The 24,501-nt window shown below is 42.2% G+C and overlaps 1 protein-coding gene across 1 annotated transcript in view; it reads right to left on the reverse strand.

The window, feature by feature from the left end:
* Positions 1–1,804: 1,804 nt before the first annotated feature.
* Positions 1,805–24,501, reverse strand: part of grm6a (glutamate receptor, metabotropic 6a) — a 177,071-nt gene continuing 154,374 nt past the window's right edge. Inside the window, exons 11-12 of the mRNA XM_079827992.1 lie at positions 20,783–21,028; positions 1,805–3,034 (exon numbers count right to left, since the gene is read on the reverse strand). Coding sequence (XP_079684118.1) covers positions 20,786–21,028 — 243 coding nt within the window. The 3' untranslated portion in view covers positions 1,805–3,034; positions 20,783–20,785. The remainder of the gene's footprint in view (positions 3,035–20,782; positions 21,029–24,501) is intronic.

The following is a 24,501-nucleotide window of genomic DNA, read 5'->3' on the forward strand; positions in this document are numbered from 1 at the left end:
GAGTCAGAACTGGACGGAACCAACATAGATATATACTGGGGCGGGGCAGGACCAAAGGGAAAGGGACACAGGGGAGCATCCTCTTTAAAACTCATCCATTCCATGAATGTCCACAGAGACCGGATCCAGCATTCCCTCAACTGCGGTGGGGCAGGAGGGGCTCCATCCATGCCCTCGAACTCCACGAGCAGCCCCACGGGAACGGTTGATGTAGTCAACACCTGCAGACTCTCTGGGAGGCTCTGGCTTCTCACTCGCGACAGACTCGGGCAAACTTGGGCTCATGCGTAATCTCTGTCACGATCATGGTTGGTGGCTAGCTGGTCTCTGGGTGCGGAGTGAGGCTGGCGATGTCTTCCTCAACCGGGCAGATTGCAAAATGCGTTCCGTTACACGCCAGCACCCACTCCACAAATGCGGTGGGAGGCGTGCCTTGGACCACTCACTAAGGCTTGTGTAAAAGAAATCTCAGAGCGAGCGGTCTGGATAGCGAGTCTGGCACGCAAGGTTGATAAAGTCCAGGGTATGATCCTCCAGTGGACGATCCCTTTTTTTCCAAGCAGAGCAGTTGAACTGTAGGTAAATCCATGAGGGGAAAAAGAAAATGCAGCAAAATTAACTACTGTTTTGGTCCGGTCTTCTGTCACAGGTGGCTGTGTAGAAGAGCGCATGAAGAATCGAACAGAACTAAAACACACAGAGTCAAAACAGAACATATGTGACAGCAAGCTTCTCTCAAAGTTATGAACAAACATTCTTACAGTAAAAATTTTCTGGTCTTTAATAATGTTTTCAAGATGTTAGCACAAAACGTTATTATACATAGTTTTTTTCTGAAGCGTTTTAGTTGGACGATTGTCTAACGTTTTTTAAATGTTCAGAAACATTGAAAAGTAACATTTCCAAAATATTTGAAAAATTATCAAATGGAATGTTCCCTTAACGTTCACATTACCAATAAAAAAAATTTTAAAACATAAAAAAAACTGGACGTTTTGAACGATAAGAAAGCAATCAATCAAAAATACAATTTTCTTAACTTAAAGGGATAGTTCACCCAAAATTGAAAATTCTGTCATCATTTACTCACCCTCAAGTTGTTCCAAACCTGTATGAATTTCTTTGTTCTGCTGAACACAAAATAAAATATTTTGAAGAATGTTTATCCAAGCAGAGAGAGCAACCATTGACTACTATAGTAGGGGGAAAAATACTATGGTAGTCAATGGTTGCTCTCTCTGCTTGGTTACAAACATTCTTCAAAATATCTTCCTTTGTGTTCAGCAGAACAAAGAAACTCATACAGGTTTGGAACAAATGATGACTATCCCTTTAATATGAACATTAGCAAAGCTTTCTTAGAACATATCTTGTTATCGTTAAAGGAACCGTTCACCCAAATAATAAGTCACTCTTTTCCATGCAATGGGAAAATAAGGATACAATAAGTTATAATTCATTGTGAGCTGTCATTGAGTTAGTGAGTGAATCTGATTCCTGAACGAATCATTCAGACTGCATGGTTTGTGAACTGGATTGCATTAAGATTATCCTGTTGTCTTCCATGAAAAAAAAAAACAGCATATTGGTTTGAAATAGCATAAGGGTGGTGAGTAGATAATGACATAACGTCAAAGTATAATTTATAGAAAGTGTGCAAATGTGGATGTTGCATGCACTGAAATACACAGAAAAACACATTATAGATCCTTAAAACAATGATATGAGCAAAGAAAACAATATTAAAACATTTATTTGGTTCTCAGTCGTGCGTGGAAAGAACACACAACGGTCATATTATTTTCTATGTATCAAACATCTTGCTTTAGGGCTTTATTGAACAATTTTTGAGAACAGAAACACTGAACTAAGCGAACCACTGTTGTTATTTCATGAAGGAATTCTTGTGACTTTTTGACATCAGCATTCCCTTTAATTACAATTGATTGTTTTGCTCTTTCTGGTATGGATTGTACCATTCAACATCAATACTGCTTCAAATATGACTTCTTGATATAGACACAGTGTACCTAAGCAATGTAGAGCATAATGAACATCCAAAAGCACTGATGTAAAAAATAGAGACGTAAACTGACATTTCTTTAATGTGATTGGGGCAAAACACACAGCAGTCATGTTACACGTGTAACACAATAAGACTTTTCAGATAGAGTTTCCCATGCAAGTTGTCAGTCAAACACAAAATAACCGCCCTTTTACACAAAATAACACACAAAATAATACTTACATCCATTAAAACTCCAGATTCCTCTATTTACAATGTTGAACTGTACATTATTCTTTAATGTGGTGCATTCTGGATGCTGTATTGATATTCAATCTTCTTGTTCTTTTCTTTATAAAAGCACCAACATGTCTTTGGCCAAGGAGATTAATCATTAAATAAATACATTATATGAAAATACAAATAAAATGAATAACATCTAGTTTGAATTGTTTAAATAAATATTAGATATATAAGATGCACAAAGCTATCAAATACACAACTGGCTCAAAATAGTGTCTAATTCATTCTTTGAGCTTACGATCTAAAATAAAATTGTGTATTATGACACAGTCAAGGATGATAAAGCAGTGAATTTGCTGTACGGGTAAAGGTGGGGAGAGATTTTCTTCAGTGTCAGTCAGGATCCGATTTTTTTTATCATTTCATTGGGGTTTTACTCTGTCAATCTGTGCATGTCCAAAGTTGCACCACTGTAAACATCTCATGCTAAAACCTTTACACAATAAGCACACAATAAACACGTTCTGAGGTAAAAATGGGACAAGAGATTTTTCCAAATCGCCTTGTGCTATCCGCGAAAATCCGAGAAAGGCTTTTGGACACATTCTATCTATGAAGCGTTTCAAGTGTTCAATAAAGTATTTTCTGCCCGCAGTGTTAGCAGTTTGTGCTTCACAGTCAGTAACGTCGGCTTTATTAATGTCCTCACCTGGCATTACAAAACACAACACAGCAAAACTCTCCCTTTCAGTGATTTGAGATCCACACAGCTGTTCCAAGGGTCACCTGTAAGTACAAAGACAGATCTGTGAATATGAGAAACTCAGCAACACTCAGCAAAAAAGTAGGTTGGCGCTTTTTAAAGGCTTGCTGCAAAGATTGCGCATCAAAGTAGAGACAAACTGTCTGCAAAACATATAAAATAGCCTCGAACCAAGCAGCAAGGATTGCCAGGTTAGCATTATACTGGCAAAGAAAAGCATCATTCTCTATTGATGGCCATATATTCAAATTAGGGCTGTCAAAAGATTAATCGCGATTAATCGCATCCAAAATAAAAGTTTGTGTTTACATAATATATGTGTGTGTACTCTGTTAATTATTATTTATATATAAATAGACACACATTCATGTATATATTTAAGAAATATTTGCATGTATATACTGTATATACATTTATATAATCTATAATATATTTAAATATAAATGTTTTGTATATAAAAATAATATTTTTTGCTTAAATATATACATGCTTGTGTGTGTTTTTATATATAAATAATAATTAACAGAGTACACACACATATATTATGTGAACACAAACTTTTATTTTGGATGCGATTAATCGTGATTAATCTTTTGACAGCCCTAATTCAAATTCATTATATTGACTAAAGTTGAACTTCAATGACATCCCATTGTTAATCTGTAGGGTTTAATATGGAGTTGGTCCACCAGGACAATCAGGAAGGGGCCATCCCCAAACTGTTCCCACAAAATTGGGAGCATGAAATTGTCCAAAATGTCTTGGAGTTCCTTTCACTGGAACTAACGGGCCAAGCCCAAAACCTGAAAAACATGATGATTTGGAGGGGTGTCCCAGTACTTTTGGCAATATAGTGTATATATGCTACTACTGATCGCACGTTTGGGGTCAGTTAGTTTTTTTTTTTTTTTTCATAAGTCTCTTATGCTCACCAAGGCTGCATAAACAAAGTAAAAACAGTAATATTGTGAAATATTACTACTGTTTAAAATAACTGTTTTCTATTTGAATATATTTTAAAATGTAATTTATTCCTGTAATCAAAGCTGTATTTTCAGCATCATTACTCCAGTCTTCAGTGTCACATGATCCTTCAGAAATCATTCTAATATGAAGATTTGTTGCTCAAGAAACATTTCTTATTATTATTATCATCAGTGTATTATCACAAAACAGGTGTGCTGCTTAATTTTTGTGGAAACCATGATATTTTTTTCATGATTCTTTGAAGAGTAGAAAGTTCGAAAGATATGTGTGTGTGAGAGGTGTGTGTGTGTGTGTGTGTGGGCATGTTTTTGTGAAATATCAGGACACAAATGTGTATAATGACATGGGTATGACATAGGTATTACAAAAAGAGGGTGAAATATGAGGACGTTCCACATGTCCTCACTTTTCAAAATGCTTATAAATCACACAGAACAAGTTTTTGTTTTCACAGAAAGTGAACTGCACAGTCTCCTGTGATGGGTAGGTTTAGGGGCAGGGGCAGTGTAAGGGGATAGAAAATACGGTTTGTAGAGTATAAAAACCATTACGCCTATGGAATGTCCTCACATTTCACAAAAACAACGTGTGTGTGTGTGTGTGTGTGTGTGTGCAGACAGACAGACAGACAGACAGACAGACAGACAGACAGACAGACAGACAGACAGACAGACAGACAGACAGACAGACAGACAGACAGACAGACAGACAGACAGACAGACAGACAGACAGACAGATAGATAGATAGATAGATAGATAGATAGATAGATAGATAGATAGATAGATAGATAGATAGATAGATAGATAGATAGATAGATAGATAGATAGATAGATAGATAGATAGATAGATAGATAGATAGATAGATAGATAGATAGATAGATAGATAGATAGATAGACAGACAGATAGATAGACTTGTGGCACTAGTCTGGACACGAAAGGTCAAACAACATTTACTAAAATGTTGTATGACAATGTGAAAAGGATATGGCTTCTGGACATGAAAAGTGTGACTTGCTGACATGTTGTTTATCTCTCTTAACAACTTCCTCTTGTAAGCAACACCCACGAATGACAGATTCGGGAGAGAAAGCAAAATGTGCCATCACATCTAGTGTGTCTGCTCTGAATATATCTGTGCTGTTTTTACATCACGCTGCTGAATGCTCCTTTGACACAAAAAAGACACACAAACACACAAACGGTTCTTGTGGTGTATGTGGGAGTTTTTCCTTTATTACTCAAGTCCTGGAGGGTTTCGGTCTCAATTCCCATGAATGCAGAATATTCTAGTAGAGGCAAATACAGTCTTCTCGCGGTTACATCAATAGATGGCAGTTATAATAGGCATTTGTGATATCAGTAAGGGAATACTCTCAAAATTGTGCTTCAGGCAGAAGAAATATTTCCCAGAGATGACGTATGATTCGTTTTTATACCATTATACCACTGCTATCCTATTACCAGTTGTAGTATAGGATAACAATGGCAAATCTGACTTTTCCATTTTGCCCGTGCACAACTCACCGAGACTTTTGATGTGAAAGGCCTAAATTTGCCAAAAACAGAAATATAATTTTTTTTTATTTATTACAAAACAAGCAAACCCAGCCCAGGTGATAAAAAGTAACGCAATAAGTTGCTTTATATAAGTTTTTTAGGGAATAACGCAATATAGTAACGCATTCATTTTACAATAATTTGGTAACACTTTACAATAAGGTCTCATTTGTTAACATTAGTTAATGTATTAACTAACAAACTAACAATGAGCAATACAGTATATACTACAGTAATGTTACAGTATTTATTCATTGTTGTTCATATTAGTTCACAGTGCATTAACTAATGTCAACAAATACAACTCTTGCTTTTAATAATGTATTAGTAAATGTTGAAATTAACATGAACTAAGATTAATAAATTAATAAATGCTGTAGAAATATTGTTCTTAGTTCATGATAACGTTAGGTTACTTACGTAACCCCGGTTCTCTGAGAACAGAGCGAGGTATCTCACATATGGGAACGCCCCCAGGCGTGATAGACTATGGAAGCACCAATTACACCACGTCTGTCCGAAGGATGGACCAATCACAGCTCATACAAGGAGCCCACCCTCTCCCTATATATATTGCTGTGATCCCCGAAAACGGCATTCTAAACCAACCTGGTCTCATTATGAAAATGTACCTCTGGCAACGTTTTTGCAAACCGCCAAAATACGTACCAATAAGTACATATCTCTGCAGTTTCAAAGTGAAATGAACACTAGAGGCAGTAAAACAGCAAGCACTTTTTATCGATTTTTTTTTTCCATGTAAATGAATAAATTTTGGAGTTTGCGTCACTTTATCTGCTCCATATGCTCGGCTTTTTTTATATAATAAGTTTGCTCAGTAGCTCAGCTGGTACAGATTTGTACTTGAAATAATGAAAGCTCAGGTACGAATCCCGTGAAAGACAAGTCATGATAAAAGAGCTCAAAGATGAGTTCACACAAGCTAACAAGACATGGTTACTATTGTATTTTTGTCATATTTGCTTTTGTTAACACTATCGGTTAGGTTTAGGGTTTAGTGTAGGTGTACGTTAAAAAAACAATGTCACAAAACGTCAGATTGACGCTCATCTGTTCCGGGAAAAAAAACGAAGCTTTTGGCGGCACCCAGTGGACATATCACTTTGAAACTGCAGTGATATGTACATATTGGTACGTATTTTGGGGTTTGCAAAAACGTTGCCAGAGGTACATTTTCGCAATGAGACCAGGCTGTTCTAAACATGCTCTTCCCCCGTGTAATGCGAGTAGGGAAGCTTGGTGAGATACCTCGCTCTGTTCTCAGAGAACCGGGGTTACGTAAGTAACCTAACGTTCTCTTTCAAACATAGCTCGGTATCTCACATATGGGAATGATATAGCCAACTCCCGAAACGCATGCTTTCCGAAGCCGCCGAACAGACCCGGCAAGAACGAAAGATAACCTTTCAATTCTTCAATGAGCCACATTAAGAACTGCATGAGCCATTGAAGGCGCAGTGACATCCAGACGGTAAAATATGATAAATGTATGAGGGGAAGCCCAGCTTGCCGCTGCACAAATATCTCCTACCGAAATCCCCTTGAACAAAGCCCAAGAAGTAGCCATACCTCTTGTAGAATGAGCCTTTAAGCCCGCTGGGGAATTATAGCCCATAGACGTATAGGCCAATTCAATCGCCTCCACCATCCAGTGGGAAAGGCGCTGTGAGGAGATCGGTTTACCCTTACATTGAGTGGCCCATGAAACGAATAACTGATCATTCTTCCTGAACGATCGTGTCCTGTTAACATAATAGCGTAATGCTCGTACAGGACACAAGGTGTGCAATTTCCGCTCGTTCTCCGAAGAAAAAGGAGGGGGGTAAAAGGCACGTAACTCCAAAGCAGAGCAGTTATAAGCTGAATCGCTGACTTTGGGAACGAAGGCCGGGTTAGGCAGCAGCGTAACCTTGCTGTCATCCGGACTAAAATTCAAACATGTTCGATGAACTGACAAGGCATGCAATTCACCCACTCGTTTAGCTGAGACTAAAGCAAGTAGTAAAATTGTTTTTAGAGATAGGAGCTTAATATCCACACTCTCCAGAGGTTCAAATGGAGCCAGAGTTAAAGCATTTAGAACCATGGACAAATCCCATGATGGGACCAGGCGTTTAGATACTGGTCTCAGACGCTTCACTCCCTTCATAAAACGGCATATTAGAGGGTGCCGTCCCACTGAAGCTCCATCGAAGCCTACATGACAAGCTGAAATAGCTGCCAGGTAAACTTTAATTGTAGAAAACGCTCTCCCATTGTTCATTAAATTTTGTAAAAAGCAAAGCACATCACTCACCGCGCACTGAAAAGGAATAACTCCTTTGCGCGTACACCATTCCTCGAACACACGCCATTTAAGGTCGTACAGTGAGCGCGTTGATGGAGCTCTTGCGCTCTGGATAGTGTTTATAACCTCCTGCGGAAGCCCGAGTGCGTTTAAATTTAACCCTTCACGGGCCAGACCCAAAGATTGACTCGTTCTGGGTAAGGGTGAAATATCTGCCCCTCTGCCAGTGACAGCAGGTCCCGGCGCAGCGGGAGCGGCCAAGGCTCGCCCTGGAGGAGCTGGACAATCTCTGACAGCCACAGCCTCCCCGACCAACGGGGCGCTATCAAAAGGAGAGATAATCCGTTTTCTCTTACTCTTTCTAGGGTGGGAGAAATCAGACTCAGCGGTGGGAAGGCGTATAGCAACACGTTCGGCCATGGGTGTGCCAGCGCATCCACACCCAAAGGCGCATTTTCGTCCCTGAGAGAGAAATACAGCGGACACTTTGTGTTTGCCTGCGAGGCGAAGATATCTACGGCGGCCTTGCCGTACATCTCCCAGATCTGATCCATCACCTGCGGGTGAAGCACCCATTCTCCGTACAACGGGTTTCCCCTTGAAAGCAGATCCGCCCCCACATTCAGGACTCCTGGTACGTGCGTGGCGCGCAGCGAGCTTAAGTGCGCCGCGCCCCAGACAATCAATTTGCGCGCTAGATTGTGCAATTGCAACAAACGCGTTCCCCCTTGGCGATTGATATAGGCCACCACCGTCGTGTTGTCTGTCCTGACCAGAACATGAAACCCTTCCAAGAATGGGAGAAAATGTTTCAGGGCCAGAAAGACTGCCATCAACTCCAACATATTTATGTGAAGCTTGCGAAGCCGGGGCGTCCAGCGGCCGTTTACCGACCTGCCCTGGAAAACAGCTCCCCAGCCCAACAGGGATGCATCCGTTGTCACTACTTTTCTCAGCAACACGCTCCCCAAGGAAACCCCTGTCTGGAATAAACAGGGATCTCTCCACTGATGAAGAGCCATCACGCAATCCAAGTGTATTCCCACTCGGCGCGCAAGGTGCCGATGAGGACACAAACGCTTCGCTGCCACCCATCGCTGGAAGTCTCTCATTTTTAACAAGCCTAGCGGTACCACGGATAGCGACAAAGCCATCATTCCCAAAAGGCAGAGACAGGTCCTGAACGATACCAGGTTTCCCTTGCGAAACTGGGCAAGGCACTGATAAAACGTCATGATCCTCCTTTCCGAGAGCATGGCGCGGTAAGCCACAGAGTCTATTCGTAAGCCCAAGTATTCTATCTCCTGGGATGGAATCAGCTGGCTTTTGGCCTCGTTGATTCTGAATCCCAGATTCGATAGATGAGATGTGAGCATCTCTGTGTCCCGCTCCGCGCGCTCCCGCGAGTGAGCGCATATCAGATAATCGTCCAGATAAGCCGATATTCTGAGCCCCTTGTGTCTCAACGGATTTTAACGCTGTCTCTATGCACCTGCTGAACACTCGTGGGGCAAGACTTAACCCAAATGGAAGGGTAACAAATTCGTACGCTTCGCTCCGAAAGGAAAACCTGAGATATTTCCTGTGCGCAGGATAGATGCTTATATGAAAGTAAGCATCCTTGAGATCTACCGCGGTGAGCCAATCGTCCCTGCGGATAGCGCGCATGAGAGTTGTGACAGTGAGCATCCTGAATTTGTACTTCCTCAAGTGTTTGTTTAGAACACGTAGGTCCATTATCGGGCGCAAACCCCCGTCTTTCTTTGGAATTAGAAAATAACGGGAGTAAAAGCCTTTTTGAGTTTCCCCCTCTGGAACCCGTCTTATAGCTCTTTTCTCTAAGAGGGAGGATATTTCCTCTTCCAACACACGCGCTGAATCCCCATTTGCTACAGATGCTATGACCCCGTTGAACGGGGGTGGTTTTACAGCAAACTGAAGCCTGTAACCTTTGGTTACCGTCGTGAGGACCCACGGGTGCGCAGAACACTGTCTCCAAGCCTCTTGGCAAAGAGCCAACGGGTTCAGCTGAACCGAATCCATAGATGGGGTTAAGGCGCCATCTAGTGGACCGAGAGAAAAACGGCCAGGCTCTGTGAAGCTCAGAGACCGCTTTATTTCTGGGTTCATTGCTGTTATTTTGTTTTTGTTTTTCTGCGCCCTCGGCAGTGAGCCTGGATGCGACAGAGAATTTTTTATTATTTTTAAACCCAGGGGCTGAAGTGCTTTGTGACAATGCACTTGAGAACTTGTGCTTGTACCCAACAGACCACCTACTGGTGGTTGAGTGTTTTGCACTCGATGGAACCTTGTGTGTCGAGGGGAAGCTGAACTGGCCTGACCACAACTTGGAACCATTTTCTCGTCCAAACTCCACATCCTCCGCTTCTTCGCGGGTGGGGGAACAGATATGACGGACTCGGGAGGGGACATCACAGAGAACCCTAGGTGCTGTCCGTCCCTCCCATGCAGAAATTGCGTCCTAGGTATCCCTCCTCTTTTTGTAGGATGGGATAGCAGACTTTGACTTTGCGGCTGTCGCCGCGAATGACTGCTTTGCCCACGGTTTAGCGTTTGAAGCAGCGGGGGGATGAGCCGCCTGCTCCGTGCTCTGGGGTTTCGCGGGCCTGGATGCATTCAAAAACTCTGCGCCGGAGGAGCAGGACGCGGGGGAACAGGAGGACGCGGTGCTCTCTTGCGTGGCAGGCATATGTCGAATGCCTCACCCTCCTTCTACTGAAGGTCGCACCGCTGTCTCATCGCTGCAACGGCCGTGCCAAACAACCCACTAGCATCCATTGGAGCATCGAGAAAATCTAACTTCTCTTTGTCTCCGATGCTCGAGAGATTTAGCCATAGCGATCTCTCGCCTGCGATGGCAAGAGCCATTGTACGGCCGCAGCTTTGCACCGCGCCACGTGAGGTGCGCAAATTGAGATCCGTTATGTTGCAGATCTCCTCCCAGACAGCCGGGTTTGGATTTCCGGCGTCCAGTTGAGTGCCCAGCTCCTCCAACAACTCGGCTTGATAGGCTGTCAACAATGAAGTGACATTAAGTGCCCGCACTGCCAGTCCAGAGGATTTATATATTTTTTGGTACATGGAAGCGGTGAAGCGTTCCATTTTTCCTGGGAGGGAGGGACTGGCAGATGAGAGAGTGGTCCGCCTGTTTGGATGCATGTGGTGGGCCACTGACTGCTCGACCGTGGGGGGGTTAGAAAGCCCTAGCCCTTCCATTTCACTCACATCGAGTGACGAGTAACCCTTGACGGGCACCCGGTGAGAAAAGGGCTTGTCCCACGATCGCTTCATCTCCGCTACACACGCTGGCAACGCGGGAAGAAGTTGTTTCGCCGGTGGAAGGCGAGCAGGGAGCCTTTTCCCGTCATAGATATCCCGCTTAACTCCTGGATCCCCAGGAGTTACGGGCCAGTCGATGCCAAGCTTGATCGCTGCACGTTTGCAAACTTCCACTAGGTCGCAGTCTACGACCGTTGACGCCATGTCGCCGCTTAGCGCGCTCACTGGCCTGGACGCTTGCGCCGCAGACAGGATTGCATCATCTTCCTCATCATCCGGCTCATCACGGAGGAGGCGAGCTAACATCTCATCCTCCTCCTCGTCTCCCTCCCCTTCGTCGCCTTCCGCGAGTAGCTGATCGAAAAGCGGCATAGGTGAATCTACGTCCATAACCTCCCCCCAAGAGGAAGGATTCTGCGTGGAAGAGGACGGGATCACCTTTGTAGAAGGAGGGACGGAAGAGAGAACCGGATCCTCTTTAGAAGAAGCGGCCACACGAAGCCTTCTCTCTAAGACCCTGGCCGGCATTACACGACAGTGCGCGCAACTCTCCGCATCCGCCAGTGCAGCCTGAGCGTGCTTGACACCCATGCATGCGATGCACATCAGATGCGAATCCCTGCCTGAGATAATGAAACCGCATGCTGCCGGACACGAGCGCGAAGAGGCCTCTTTCTCCGCTGCGGTCTTGGACACCTTCGACATGGTGAGTAAATGAAGTTTAGCTCGCCTTAACGCGTTAGCTACAATAAGAAAATGACTCAGTAACGAGTAGAAATCCACAACAGATTTAGTCTGCACTGCGTTCGGCAACGTCTACCTTGACGGTACGTTTGTGAACTGAAGCAGGACAGGTGCTAAAGGAAAGTCTTCACGGGGAAGAGAACAAGAATGCCGTTTCCGGGGATCACAGCAATATATATAGGGAGAGGGTGGGCTCCTTGTATGAGCTGTGATTGGTCCATCCTTCGGACAGACGTGGTGTAATTGGTGCTTCCATAGTCTATCACGCCTGGGGGCGTTCCCATATGTGAGATACTGAGTTATGTTTGAAAGAGAACTAAAGTAGTTAAGGGGTGGTTGATTATGATTTCACTTTTTTAACTTTAGTTAGTGTGTAATGTTGCTGTTTGAGCATAAACAACATCTGCAAAGTTACAATGCTCAAAGTTCAAATCAAATTCTCTTTTATTACACGGCTCTGTGGAATACTTGATTCTGATTGGTCAATCGCGCATTCCAGCTGTATGTTATTCCCAGATAACAACTGCAAAAGTGAATAACACAACAGCTCATCTGGGTACTACGAGTTATCTTGACCGGTACTACTTATGCTTAACGTGTCACTCCTCTGTTGTTGACTGTCTGGCGCCATCTTGTGACTGACAATTGAAGACTTCAGCATTCATTTCAACATATATGGTAGTTTGAAGTTTGGAACTGTTTTTCTTTGTGGGAGCTTTGCATTAGAGCTAATAAAATATTTAACCTCAAGACAATATTTGGTGTCCAAATTACTTGAGACAAGTAGCTGTGTATTAAGCGGGATAATGTACATCCAGCCGGTTGTTAACGCAGAATAAACCCCTTCAGAGTAGGGGTTGCACCGACTAGTCGACTTTAATGCTCTGCCATGACGCTTTAAGCTTGACGTCGACTAGTCGCTGGCCTATAGAGGGCGCGACAGGATAAGCCATTTCCTGACATGCAGGCTCTGTTTCCAACAGTTAAAAATGACAAATAAATACATACTCAGAGAGCTCTCCACAAGACATGTTTGATTATACCATCTGGAAGCTCAAAATTGATCAGGAGAATGCACGCTTATTGTACAGGCGGAGATCGCGCGCACGCGCCTTACACAAAACCATTCAGTAGCGCAGAAATGTATCAACACTGTTCTGTGATTTATCACTAAAATAGCTTAGAAACTGAAAAGTTATAACATATTTCTTAGTAACTAAAACTCGCAGCTTATTAGTAGAGACGCAGCAAGTAGAATTAATTCACACGCAAATCGCACTTTCACTAATGCATTCCTATACATGTAATCTTTATTGTGCTACTTTATCTGTATCTGATTCAGAACAAGCAGAAATCTGTGAGAAATATAACGACCCAAAGACAAAAGAACTGATACAAAAGCTGTTGTAGTAGGAGCAATAACCTTATGGGCAGCGCTGGGACATATGCCATAGCTGTCCTGTGCACAAGAAAACTCGTGTTCGCGTCTCAGCTCAAGGTTCAGGGTTATTTGTTAATTAATGACATCATCAGCGACTATTCGAAGTCTACTCGACTTTCATCACATAAATGTCGCCTTGAAAAAATCGGAAGTCGTTCAACCCCTACTTCAGAGTGACGCAAGACCCACTGAACACTCTGTCGGGGTTTATTCTGCGATAACAACCGGATGGATGTTCATTACCCCTTACTTCAAGAAATTGCTTTTTAAGGACGTCAACCAGCTTATTCACGGGTTGGTGACATCACTAACCCTAAAATTTACATTAACCCTGCCAACGGGAACATTGCAAATTGAGCGTTTGACGCGCAAAACGCGTGATTCGCGCAAGTTGAAAAATCTGAACTTTGGCGGATATTCGCACCGCGTTAACCAATCAGGTGCTTGCTCTAGTAGTGACAACAATGAGGACAAAATCATATGTGGATACCCGGAGCTGTGAAACAAGAATAAAAAGGATCTTGCTTGGTAGAAAGTGAGTGAGGAGGTCAGACAATCTGGTAAGTTGTAAAAAACACTCTTTACTCCATTTGAGCTATACATAGGCCTATTGAGGCTTCAAGCTAGTTAAAATGGAGCTTATTCGCCGTATTTTAAAACAATCCATGTCAGCCATTTCGCAATGAGACGAGCCACTGGCAGAAGCCCCTTCCATGACGCGAATTCGCGTCTGTTTTGAAGTGAATGTCACGCGTGAATGAAGCGAGTAAACTCAAAATGTTCCAGCGTCCAACTACGCGCGAAAAGCTTGATTTATTTGTGCAAGTCTGGTGTGAACGTACCATTAGAGGAGAGGAAGAGTTGTTGTTGTAGAAGAGCACATTTAGGAGTCTGCTCAAGCTGTCGCATCCGTTTTTCACAGTTATTGCAAAACAGTACGAACACAAATGCAATAGAATGTCATAAAAGCAAGATGACAACATAAGTTATAACGGTAATTAAACTAAACTACACCTGTTCTGTCTTCATGCAGCAGATATTTCTCGCTTTGTGTATTTTACAACAGCTCCCACACGAGCGATCTATAGATTATCACGACGGAACATGCTAATCGATGACTTGAAGATAGTTAACTCCACATCAGCTACATAAACTCATCAACTATCCATTCAGAAACGTCCTGTCTCATTCTACATGTTGTCAGTTCTTCTTGAGTCTCTCCATCATTGTCCAACTCTGGTTTGAACATAAAGGGCTGACCTTTTCAGTGAGTGTCTGCGCGAAGCTGCTAACACAAGCTCTTGAAGCTCCGCCCTTATCTTGAAAGAGGGCCGGGAGCAGCAGCTCATTTGCATTTAAAGGGACCCACACAAAAACGACACGTTTTTGCTTACCCTCAAAAAGTGGCAATTTTAACATGATATAAAAAATGATCTGTGGGGTATTTTGAGCTAAAACTTCACATACACACACTGGGGACATCAGAGACTTATTTTACATCTTGTAAAAAGGGGCATTATAGGACTAATGTTAACTAATGATACCTTATTGTAAAGTCTTACCAAGTAAACTTGCCCAACACTGACCCTCAGTATGAACAATAGCAACAGATTATGAATGATACTTTATCAATTGCTTAAAATAATAACAAAAATAATAGAAGATGTAAGAGCCTGTAAATGTCTATTTAATGATGGCGGTTACTTTAGCAGACGCCTTTTTGTCCAGTGATTTACCCTACACTGACATGAGAAACTGTCTGTCTTTAGTAGCCGGGGGTAAAATCCCTTGTTTGAGGGCGCAGGAGCGATAGGGCAAGTGTGAGACAACGCTAACTCTCCTCTTCAGGGATCACTGCAGCTAACAGCACACAGATCACTGCTTATGACTGTCAATCAACTGTCAAGCTGATGATTTGCACTAACATTTGTTTCTGCAATGACTGAACCACACAGTTCAGCACTATATAGTGCTTTGCGGTCGTGAAGTTACCAAACTGCTATTGTACTGCAAATTAAATAGCACTATATGCACAAACTGGTGTCTGTTTTTAAATAACCAGCTTTAAAAATGCAAATGCTCTTTTTATACTAGCACTCATAATAACTTGTATTCAGCAAGGACACATTAAATTGATCAAAAGTGACCGTAAAGACAAAATAAAATTAATAAGAAATGTTTCTTGAGCAGTAAATCAGTATATTAGAATGATTTCTGAAGGATCATGTGACACTGAAGACTAGAGTAATGATGCTGAAAGTTCACCTTTGCATCACAGGAATAAATTACGTTTGAAAATATATTCAAATAGAAAAAAAAATCTATCTATCTATCTATCTATCTATCTATCTATCTATCTATCTATCTATCTATCTATCTATCTATCTATCTATCTATCTATCTATCTATCTATCTATCTATCTATCTATCTATCTATCTATCTATCTGTCTGTCTGTCCTGTCTGTCTGTCTGGTCTGTCTGTCTGTCTGTCTGTCTGTCTGTCTGTCTGTCTGTCTGTCTGTCTGTCTGTCTGTCTGTCTGTCTGGTCTGTCTGTCTGTCTGGTCTGTCTCTGTCTGTCTGTCTATCTATCTATATGTCTGTCTGTCTGTCTGTCTGTCTGTCTGGTCTGTCTGTCTGTCTGTCTTTCTTTCTATCTATCTGTCTGTCTGTCTGTCTGTCTGTCTCTGTCTGGTCTGTCTGTCTGTCTGTCTGTCTATATGTCTGTCTGGTCTGTCTGTCTGTCTGTCTGTCTATCTGGTCTGTCTATCTGGTCTATCTGTCTGGTCTATCTGTCTGTCTGGTCTATCTGTCTGGTCTGTCTGTTCTGCATGTCTTTCTGTCTGGTCTGTCTGTCTATCTGTCTGTCTGATCTGGTCTGTCTGTTCTGCATGTCTTTCTGTCTGGTCTGTCTATCTGTCTGATCTGATCTGGTCTGTCTGTCTGTCTGTCTGTCTGTCTGGTCTGTATGATCTGGTCGGTCTGTCTGTCTGTCTGTCTGGTCTGTCTGATCTATCTGTCTGGTCTGCATGTCTTTCTGTCTGGTCTGTCTGTCTATCTGTCTGATCTGGTCTGTCTGTCTGTCTGGTCGGTCTGTCTGTCTGTCTGGTCTGTCTGATCTATCTGTCTGGTCTGCATGTCTTTCTGTCTGGTCTGTCTGTCTGATCTGGTCGGTCTGTCTGTCTGTCTGTCTGGTCTGTCTGATCTGGTCTGTCTGATCTATCTGTCTGGTCTGTCTGATCTATCTGTCTGGTCTGCATGTCTTTCTGTCTGGTCTGGTCTGTCTGTCTGTCTGTCTGATCTGGTCTGTCTGTCTGTCTGGTCTGTCTGATCTGGTCTGTCTGGTCTATCTGTCTGGTCTGCATGTCTTTCTGTCTGGTCTGTCTATCTGTCTGATCTGGTCTGTCTGGTCTATCTGTCTGGTCTGCATGTCTTTCTGTCTGGTCTGTCTATTTGTCTGGTCTGTCTGTCTGGTCTGTCTATCTGTCTGATCTGGTCTGTATGTCTGGTCTGTCTGATCTGGTCAGTCTGTCTGTCTGGTCTGTCTGATCTGGTCTGTCTGGTCTATCTGTCTGGTCTGCATGTCTGGTCTGTCTGATCTGGTCAGTCTGTCTGTCTGGTCTGTCTGATCTGGTCTGTCTGGTCTATCTGTCTGGTCTGCATGTCTTTCTGCATGTCTTTCTGTCTGGTCTGGTCTGTCTGATCTGGTCTGTCTGGTCTGCATGTATTTCTGTCTGGTCTGGTCTGTCTGTCTGGTCTGTCTATCTGTCTGGTCTGTCTGTCTGGTCTGCATGCCTTTCTGTCTGGTCTGTCTGTCTGTCTGGTCTGCATGTCTTTCTTTCTGTCTGGTATGTCTGTCTGTCTGTCTGATCTGATCTGATCTGTCTGTCTGTCTGTCTGTCTGGTCTGCATGTCTTTCTGTCTGTCTGTCTGGTCTGCGTGTCTTTCTGTCTGGTATGTCTGTCTGTCTGATCTGCATGTCTTTCTGGTCTGGTCTTGTCTGGTCTATCCGTCTGTCTGGTCTGTCTGTCTGTCTGTCTGGTCTGTCTGTCTGTTCTTTCTGTCTGTCTGTCTGGTCTGGTCTATCTGTCTGGTCTGTCAGTCTGTCTGGTCTATCTGTCTGTCTGGTCTGTCTGTCTGTCTGGTCTGTCTGTCTGTCTGGTCTGTCTGTCTGGTCTGTCTGTCTGTCTGTCTGTCTGGTCTGTCTGTCTGTCTGTCTGTCTGTCTGGTCTGTCTGTCTGTCTGGTCTGTCTGTCTGGTCTGTCTGTCTGTCTGTCTGGTCTGTCTGTCTGTCTGGTCTGTCTGGTCTGTCTGGTCGGTCGGTCGGTCGGTCGGTCGGTCGGTCTGTCTGTCTGGTCTGTCTGTCTGTCTGTCTGTCTGTCTGGTCTGTCTGGTCTGTCTGTCTGTCTGGTCTGTCTGTCTGTCTGTCTGTCTTTCTGTCTGGTCTGTCTGTCTGGTCTGTCTGTCTGTCTGGTCTGTCTGTCTGTCTGTCTGGTCTGTCTGTCTGGTCTGTCTGGTCGGTCGGTCGGTCGGTCAGTCTGTCTGGTCTGTCTGGTCTGTCTGTCTGGTCTGTCTGTCTGTCTGTCTGATCTGTCTGGTCTGTCTGTCTGGTCTGTCTGTCTGTCTGTCTGTCTGTCTGGTCTGTCTGTCTGTCTGTCTGTCTGGTCTGTCTGTCTGGTCTGTCTGGTCGGTCGGTCGGTCGGTCAGTCTGTCTGGTCTGTCTGGTCTGTCTGGTCTGTCTGGTCTGTCTGGTCTGTCTGTCTGGTCTGTCTGGTGTGTCTGTCTGTCTGTCTGTCTGGTCTGTCTGTCTGTCTGTCTGTCTGGTCTGTCTGTCTGTCTGTCTGTCTGTCTGGTCTGTCTGTCTGTCTGGTCTGTCTGTCTGTCTGTCTGTCTTTCTGTCTGTCTGTCTGTCTTTCTGTCTGTCTGTCTGGTCTGTCTGTCTGTCTGTCTGTCTGTCTGTCTGTCTGTCTGGTCTGTCTGTCTGTCTGGTCTGTCTGTCTGGTCTGTCTGTCTGGTCTGTCTGTCTGGTCTGTCTGGTCGGTCGGTCGGTCAGTCTGTCTGGTCTGTCTGTCTGGTCTGTCTGTCTGTCTGTCTGTCTGGTCTGTCTGTCTGTCTGGTCTGTCTGTCTGTCTGTCTGTCTGTCTGTCTGTCTGGTCTGTCTGTCTGGTCTGTCTGTCTGTCTGTCTGTCTGGTCTGTCTGTCTGTCTGTCTGTCTGTCTGTCTTTCTGTCTGTCTGTCTGTCTGTCTGTCTGTCTGTCTGTCTGTCTGTCTGGTCTGTCTGTCTGTCTGGTCTGTCTGGTCTGTCTGTCTGTCTGTCTGTCTGTCTGTCTGATCTGTCTGTCTGTCTGGTCTGTCTGTCTGTCTGTCTGGTCTGTCTGTCTGTCTGTCTGTCTGTCTGTCTGGTCTGTCTGTCTGTCTGTCTGGTCTGTCTGTCTGTCTGTCTGTCTAATAGCCTAGTGATTTGATTCGTAATTGTCCATCTCACAGTAAAATTAAAATGATGTTTTAGTAAACTTGAAACTAAAGTTGAAGTGAATGTGTAATTCTCCATCTGATTAGTAAAATAAATGCATGACTCAATTTGCAAATCAATTAAAATAATTTACAACAACTGCAAACAACTAATGAATTGTGATTTTTATCGCAGCATGCTGTTTATTATGATGCATCAATCTCAATATTAACAACGAAAAGTTAAATACAGTCAACAATAATGTGCATAGTTCTGATCTACTGTCTTAACATAATTTAACTTATTCTTAATCATAATATAGTTCGTTTCTATTAATATTGAAGGCTATATGCTTAATATGTAGCTCTGTTTGACACATTTTGTATCGGGAGTCCCTGCTCCATGTCTCTATCACCTAAGGGGTCCTTCCCCCGAAAAACATTGAAGACCCTACAACTAATGTTAACAAATGAGAACTTATTGTAAAGTGTTACCAAAAAAGCTCATTCAAGATATTATAAATAATAGTACCAGTGTTGGGGAGTAGTTAACTACAAGTAGCTAAGCTACTAACTTAACTACATTTTTCAGTAGCTTGTCAGTAGCTCAGTTGCTTTTAAAACACTGTAGCTTTTCCAGTAGCTAACTACTTTTTCCAGCAAGTAGCGGTGTAGCGCGACCAAAAGCTACATTCCGTTTTGTGTTTTGACGAGCCTGCAATGCATTGAATCAGCAGAGCTCAGTGTTTTCTTATTATTTGATCACATGCTTAAAGGGTTAGTTCACCCAAAAATGAAAATTCTGTCATTAATTACTTACCCTCATGTCGTTCGACACCCGTCAGACATCCGTTCATCTTCGGAACAGAAATTAAGATATTTTAGTTGAAATCTGATGCCTCTGAAAGTCCTCCATTGGCTCAATGGTACTCTACACTCTCAAGACCCTTAAAAGGCACTAAAGACGTCATTACAAAGTCCATCTCACTACAGTGGTTCTAAAATAACTTTATGAATCGGCGAGAATAGTTTTTGTGCCCAAAAAAACCCTAAATAACGACTTATATAGTGATGACCGATTTCAAAACAAAGCATCATGAAGCTTCGAAGCGTTATGAGTCGATTCAGCGGTTTGAATCGCCAAATTTCAGCAGTTTGGTGGTTTGACACGCAATCCGAATCATCATTCGGCTCAGTGATTCATAACGCTTCGAAGCTTCATGATGCCGTGTTTTGAAATCGTCATCACTATGTAAGTCGTTATTTAGGTTTTTTTTGCGCACAAAAACTTTTGTCGCCGATTCATAAAGTTATTTTAGAACCACTGTAGTGAGATGGACTTTGTAACGACGTCTTTAGTGCCTTTTAAGGGTCTTGAGAGTGTAGAGTACCATTGAGCCAATGGAGGACTTTCAGAGCCATCAGATTTCAACTAAAATATCTTAATCTCTGTTCCGAAGATGAACGGAGGTCTGACGGGTGTCGAACGACATGAGGGTAAGTAATTAATGACAGAATTTTCATTTTTGGGTGAACTAACCCTTTAACTTAAAACATTCTTCATTAACGATTATTTAGTTATTTGTAAATATGCAATTTAATTGTAAAAAAATAGTAGTTTCGTAGTAGCTAGCTACTTTTTGGTAGTAACTTGTAGTGTATCTAACTACTTTTTCAGAAGGGTAGCTTGACTGTAGTTTAACTACTTTCATGTATAAGTAGCTTGTAGCTTGTCAAACTACTGTTTCAGAGCAGCTTCCCCAACACTGAATAGTACATAAATAATACTAAAATAACACTGCCCCTAAGGCATCAGTCACATGACCTTTTTGGTTCTAATTGGAGTCTTTATTTTTAAAAGAGTGATTTTATGTCATTTTGACGGGTTGATTTATTTGTATCATTCTTCCAGGCTTTAATGGCGTCTCAGGAGATTCAGAACAGACTCCCTGAACTTCTCCACGGGTCTGAGAGGATCTTACCTGCTACTGTGACCTGTCTGGCTCGATCTTGGTCTCTCCGTTCTGCTTGTCATTGATGGATTTCTGCGAGAGGCGCGAGGACATGGTGGCTGCTTGCACCACAGCCTTGAAGCTGCGCTTGCGCTTCTGCACGTTCTGCTCCGGGTGGAAGATGATGACGTAGACTTTCGGTATGTAGAGCATGCCCAGAGACACGGAGGCACTCAGACTCATGGACACGGTCAGCGTCGTCGTCTGGATGAACATCTGGATCCAACACAGGAAATAAAACTTCAAGAGTTATATATCACAGGAGAGAGTTAACCATCACTTTTGATAGACCCTATTATAAAAGAAAGGCAAAATGGATAGTTCGCCCAATGCTCTCAACATTTACTCACCCTCATGCCATCCCAGATGTACATGGCTTTCTTTCTTCAGATAAACATAAATGATTCATTCACACAGACATTGATTCGCCCACTGGGGTCGTATGGATTACCGTCACGGTCGGTGTGTGTGGTTTTTCAAGAGGCAGCCATTCACTTGCATTTTATGGACTCACAGAGATGGATTATTTTCCTAAGAAATATTGTTTGTGTTTATATAACAAACAGATTCTAGTAATCTCAGAGCCCCAGAATAGAACTCAACTATACTAAGACTAGCTTAACTAATTAGCAAACCTCAAAAGTCATTTCAATTGTCACGCTTGATTGCACAAATCGCACGACACTGGAGAATTACTAGAATAAGTCTTTAAATCACAATATTCAAGGATCACAGGAGAACTCAGGAAAGCTATAACAAGAACTAAGTAAAGCGATGACACAGAACAATGAACAGAGGAAACGAAGGGTATAAATACACAGAGATAACTACATGAACAACAGGTGAACGTAATCCAATAAGAAACCATAGAAACTAACTAGCAAACACAGGGGCCAGTTGCAAAAACTAAGCCATTATGTTAAGACAGTGTCTTAAGGTCTAGTATGAGCCACTAGCAGCAAGGCAAGTGGCATTCAGTCTTACTTTTTATATCAAATTAGGCCAGTCTATGTTTTTATGTAACTGATTAAAAAAAATTATGAACAGTCTTAAAGAAAAAAATGTATGTCTAACTTTTAAGACTAGTCTTAACGGTTTATGCAACCGGCCCCTGAACTTGTGAAAAGCAACAGAATGAAAACGAAACCAAAACAGTAGCGTTGTAGTCAAGACCAACTAATCCAATACCAAGTCGAGACCAAGACCAATGTGTGTTGAGACCAAGACAAGACCAAGACCAAGGCAGGACGAGACCGAGTCAAGACCAAGACCAGACCAGCACTGCAAAAAAGACTTTTCTTATTTAGTATTTTTGTCTCGTTTCTAGTCTAAATATCTAAAAATTCTTAAATCAAGATGCATTTACTAGATAAGTAAAATGACATAAGATATTTTTTCTTGTTTTCTGAGAAAAACCCCCCAAATGAAGTGAGTTTTTGCTTGAAACAAGTACAATTATCTGTCCATGGGGAAAGAAAAATAAGCTTGTTTCAAGATTAAAAAGAAAAGAATTCAAACAGAAACAAGCTTGTCATTTTACTTATCTAGTAAATGCATCTTGATTTAAAGAGCACCTATCATGGAATTTTGAAATGTACCTTTCATGTAGTGTGCAACATAGATCTAAGTGAACAAAAACATCCTGCAAAGTTTGAAATATGACAGTGCACCGTATATATAGTTATTTTCTTTCAAAAGTAAGAGTCGACTCTAAGTCATTTTTAAAAATCGTTAGAAGACCGAAGCTTTTTCTCTGACTAGATGACGTCAACTTGTCAAGTTATTTGAATACGATACGCCCACTTATTGCGCTCCAAGACGCCAGTGAAAACTAGAAAACATCATGGCCACGAGACGCTGTGTTCTGAAGTGCGACTCAAAAGCAAACTTTTTTCATCTGCCCAAGGATGAGCATTTGAAGACTAAGTGGTTTGAAGACAAACTACACATCGTCACAATTAAGTGTTTATTAGTCTTCAAATGCCTCTATTTGCATGTTTCGCGATCTCAGGAAGCTTTTATAATGGACTTCTATTATGGCACATGGTATCTTCTTCGTCTGTCTGTACCATATATGGACTACATGTGCACAGAGCGCCCTCCGGCTGCCAGGATGAATTGAAAACAACACATAAGAGACTCAATCGCTCATGATTAGGCTACATCTGCGCATTTTGAGGAAGTATTGAGTAAAAAATACTCCTCTGTTTAGAAATTTGACACAGACATATGAGAATCTATCAATATGTCTCCTCATCTGCACAATTTTGAACTTGAGGCTCATATTACAATCACACGGTACCGACGCGGTTTTCATATTCATAACTCCTGACACGTATTAACAAATTACTGTCACTATAAGACTTTGATGGGCGTTCCGTTTCCGAAAATATCTGCACAGACTATACCAATAACAACTGACTGGGTCATAGGACCAATCACCGCAGATTAGCGTCACGTAAAGGCGGGGTTTTGAAAAGTGAATCACTAAAAGAATCAATTTCGAATCGCTGTCAAAACAGGTAAAAATAAATGCATATTATAAGAAAACTAAAGTCTTTTTTGTCATTGCATGCATGCAAAACTGTTGTTGGGGACTTCTAAAACAATATTTGGAACATTTTAAATGCCATAATAGGTGCTCTTTAAGAATTTTTAGACATTTAGACTAGAAACGAGACAAAAATACTAAATAAGAAAAGCATTTTTGCAGTATAGCACTCCTTAAATTCATAGAGATCCACATTGCACCTGAGAAATTACTTATAATTTATAATAAATGACTTATAATAAATATAATTAGAATAAGACACTATATAGAGCAGTTACCAATCAAATAAAATCATTAACAACTAAATTAATATTTGCGCTACAGAGGTGATAGAAGATAGACTGGGTAAACCCAGCCTGATCTGCCGGCGATTTCATTTTACCCTGCAACTTCATTAATTTCAAACCTGTACATTCATTTCTACTGCTTCTGTTACACTTTGCGGGAACCAATCACAGACTGGATTATCCACCTGGCGCGCTATTGGCGGGTTTAACACGATGACGGATAGAGAAGCGATGGGTCATCGTTTCTCCGTTGATAATGCCTCTTGTATCCAATTGCGTACAGAGTCATTTAATTTATGCTCGTTGATCACGCCTCTTGAGCAGTAGAAAATACAGAGCAGACTAATGTTCAATCTTAAATTGAGCTCGGTCTGGTGATAGCCAGACAAGATAGAAGATGCATCTGAAATGGTAAATTACAAATGCATAAATAATGTTGAGGATAATGTTTGTTTTTTTAAATGATTGAATGTTTGTTAAAGCAATATCATGTTTGCAGTCATACTCAAATTTTTTGAAGAAATAAGTTATTGATTGCATCTGAAGCCGTCAGTTTTACATCCAGTCACATCAATGGTGTCAATAAATAAATCAGACAATGCACTGGCAAAATTCCTAATATCCCAGTAGTCATGGTCTTGACTGGTCTTGAAACAAAATCCCGAGTCCTCTTAGTCTGAGACCAAGACAAGACAGAGTACAAATGTGGTCGAGACAGAGACAAGACCAAGACCGTCAAAAATGTTCTTAAGACCGGTTTCGAGAACTACAACACTACGAAACAGACAGAGACCATTACAGTGAACTCTTAACAACATTTCCCATCAGATTCTTCCAAGACCAAATTACAT

The sequence above is a fragment of the Gobio gobio genome (genome assembly GCF_949357685.1).
Source record: "Gobio gobio genome assembly, chromosome: 10".
NCBI lineage: Eukaryota > Metazoa > Chordata > Actinopteri > Cypriniformes > Gobionidae > Gobio > Gobio gobio.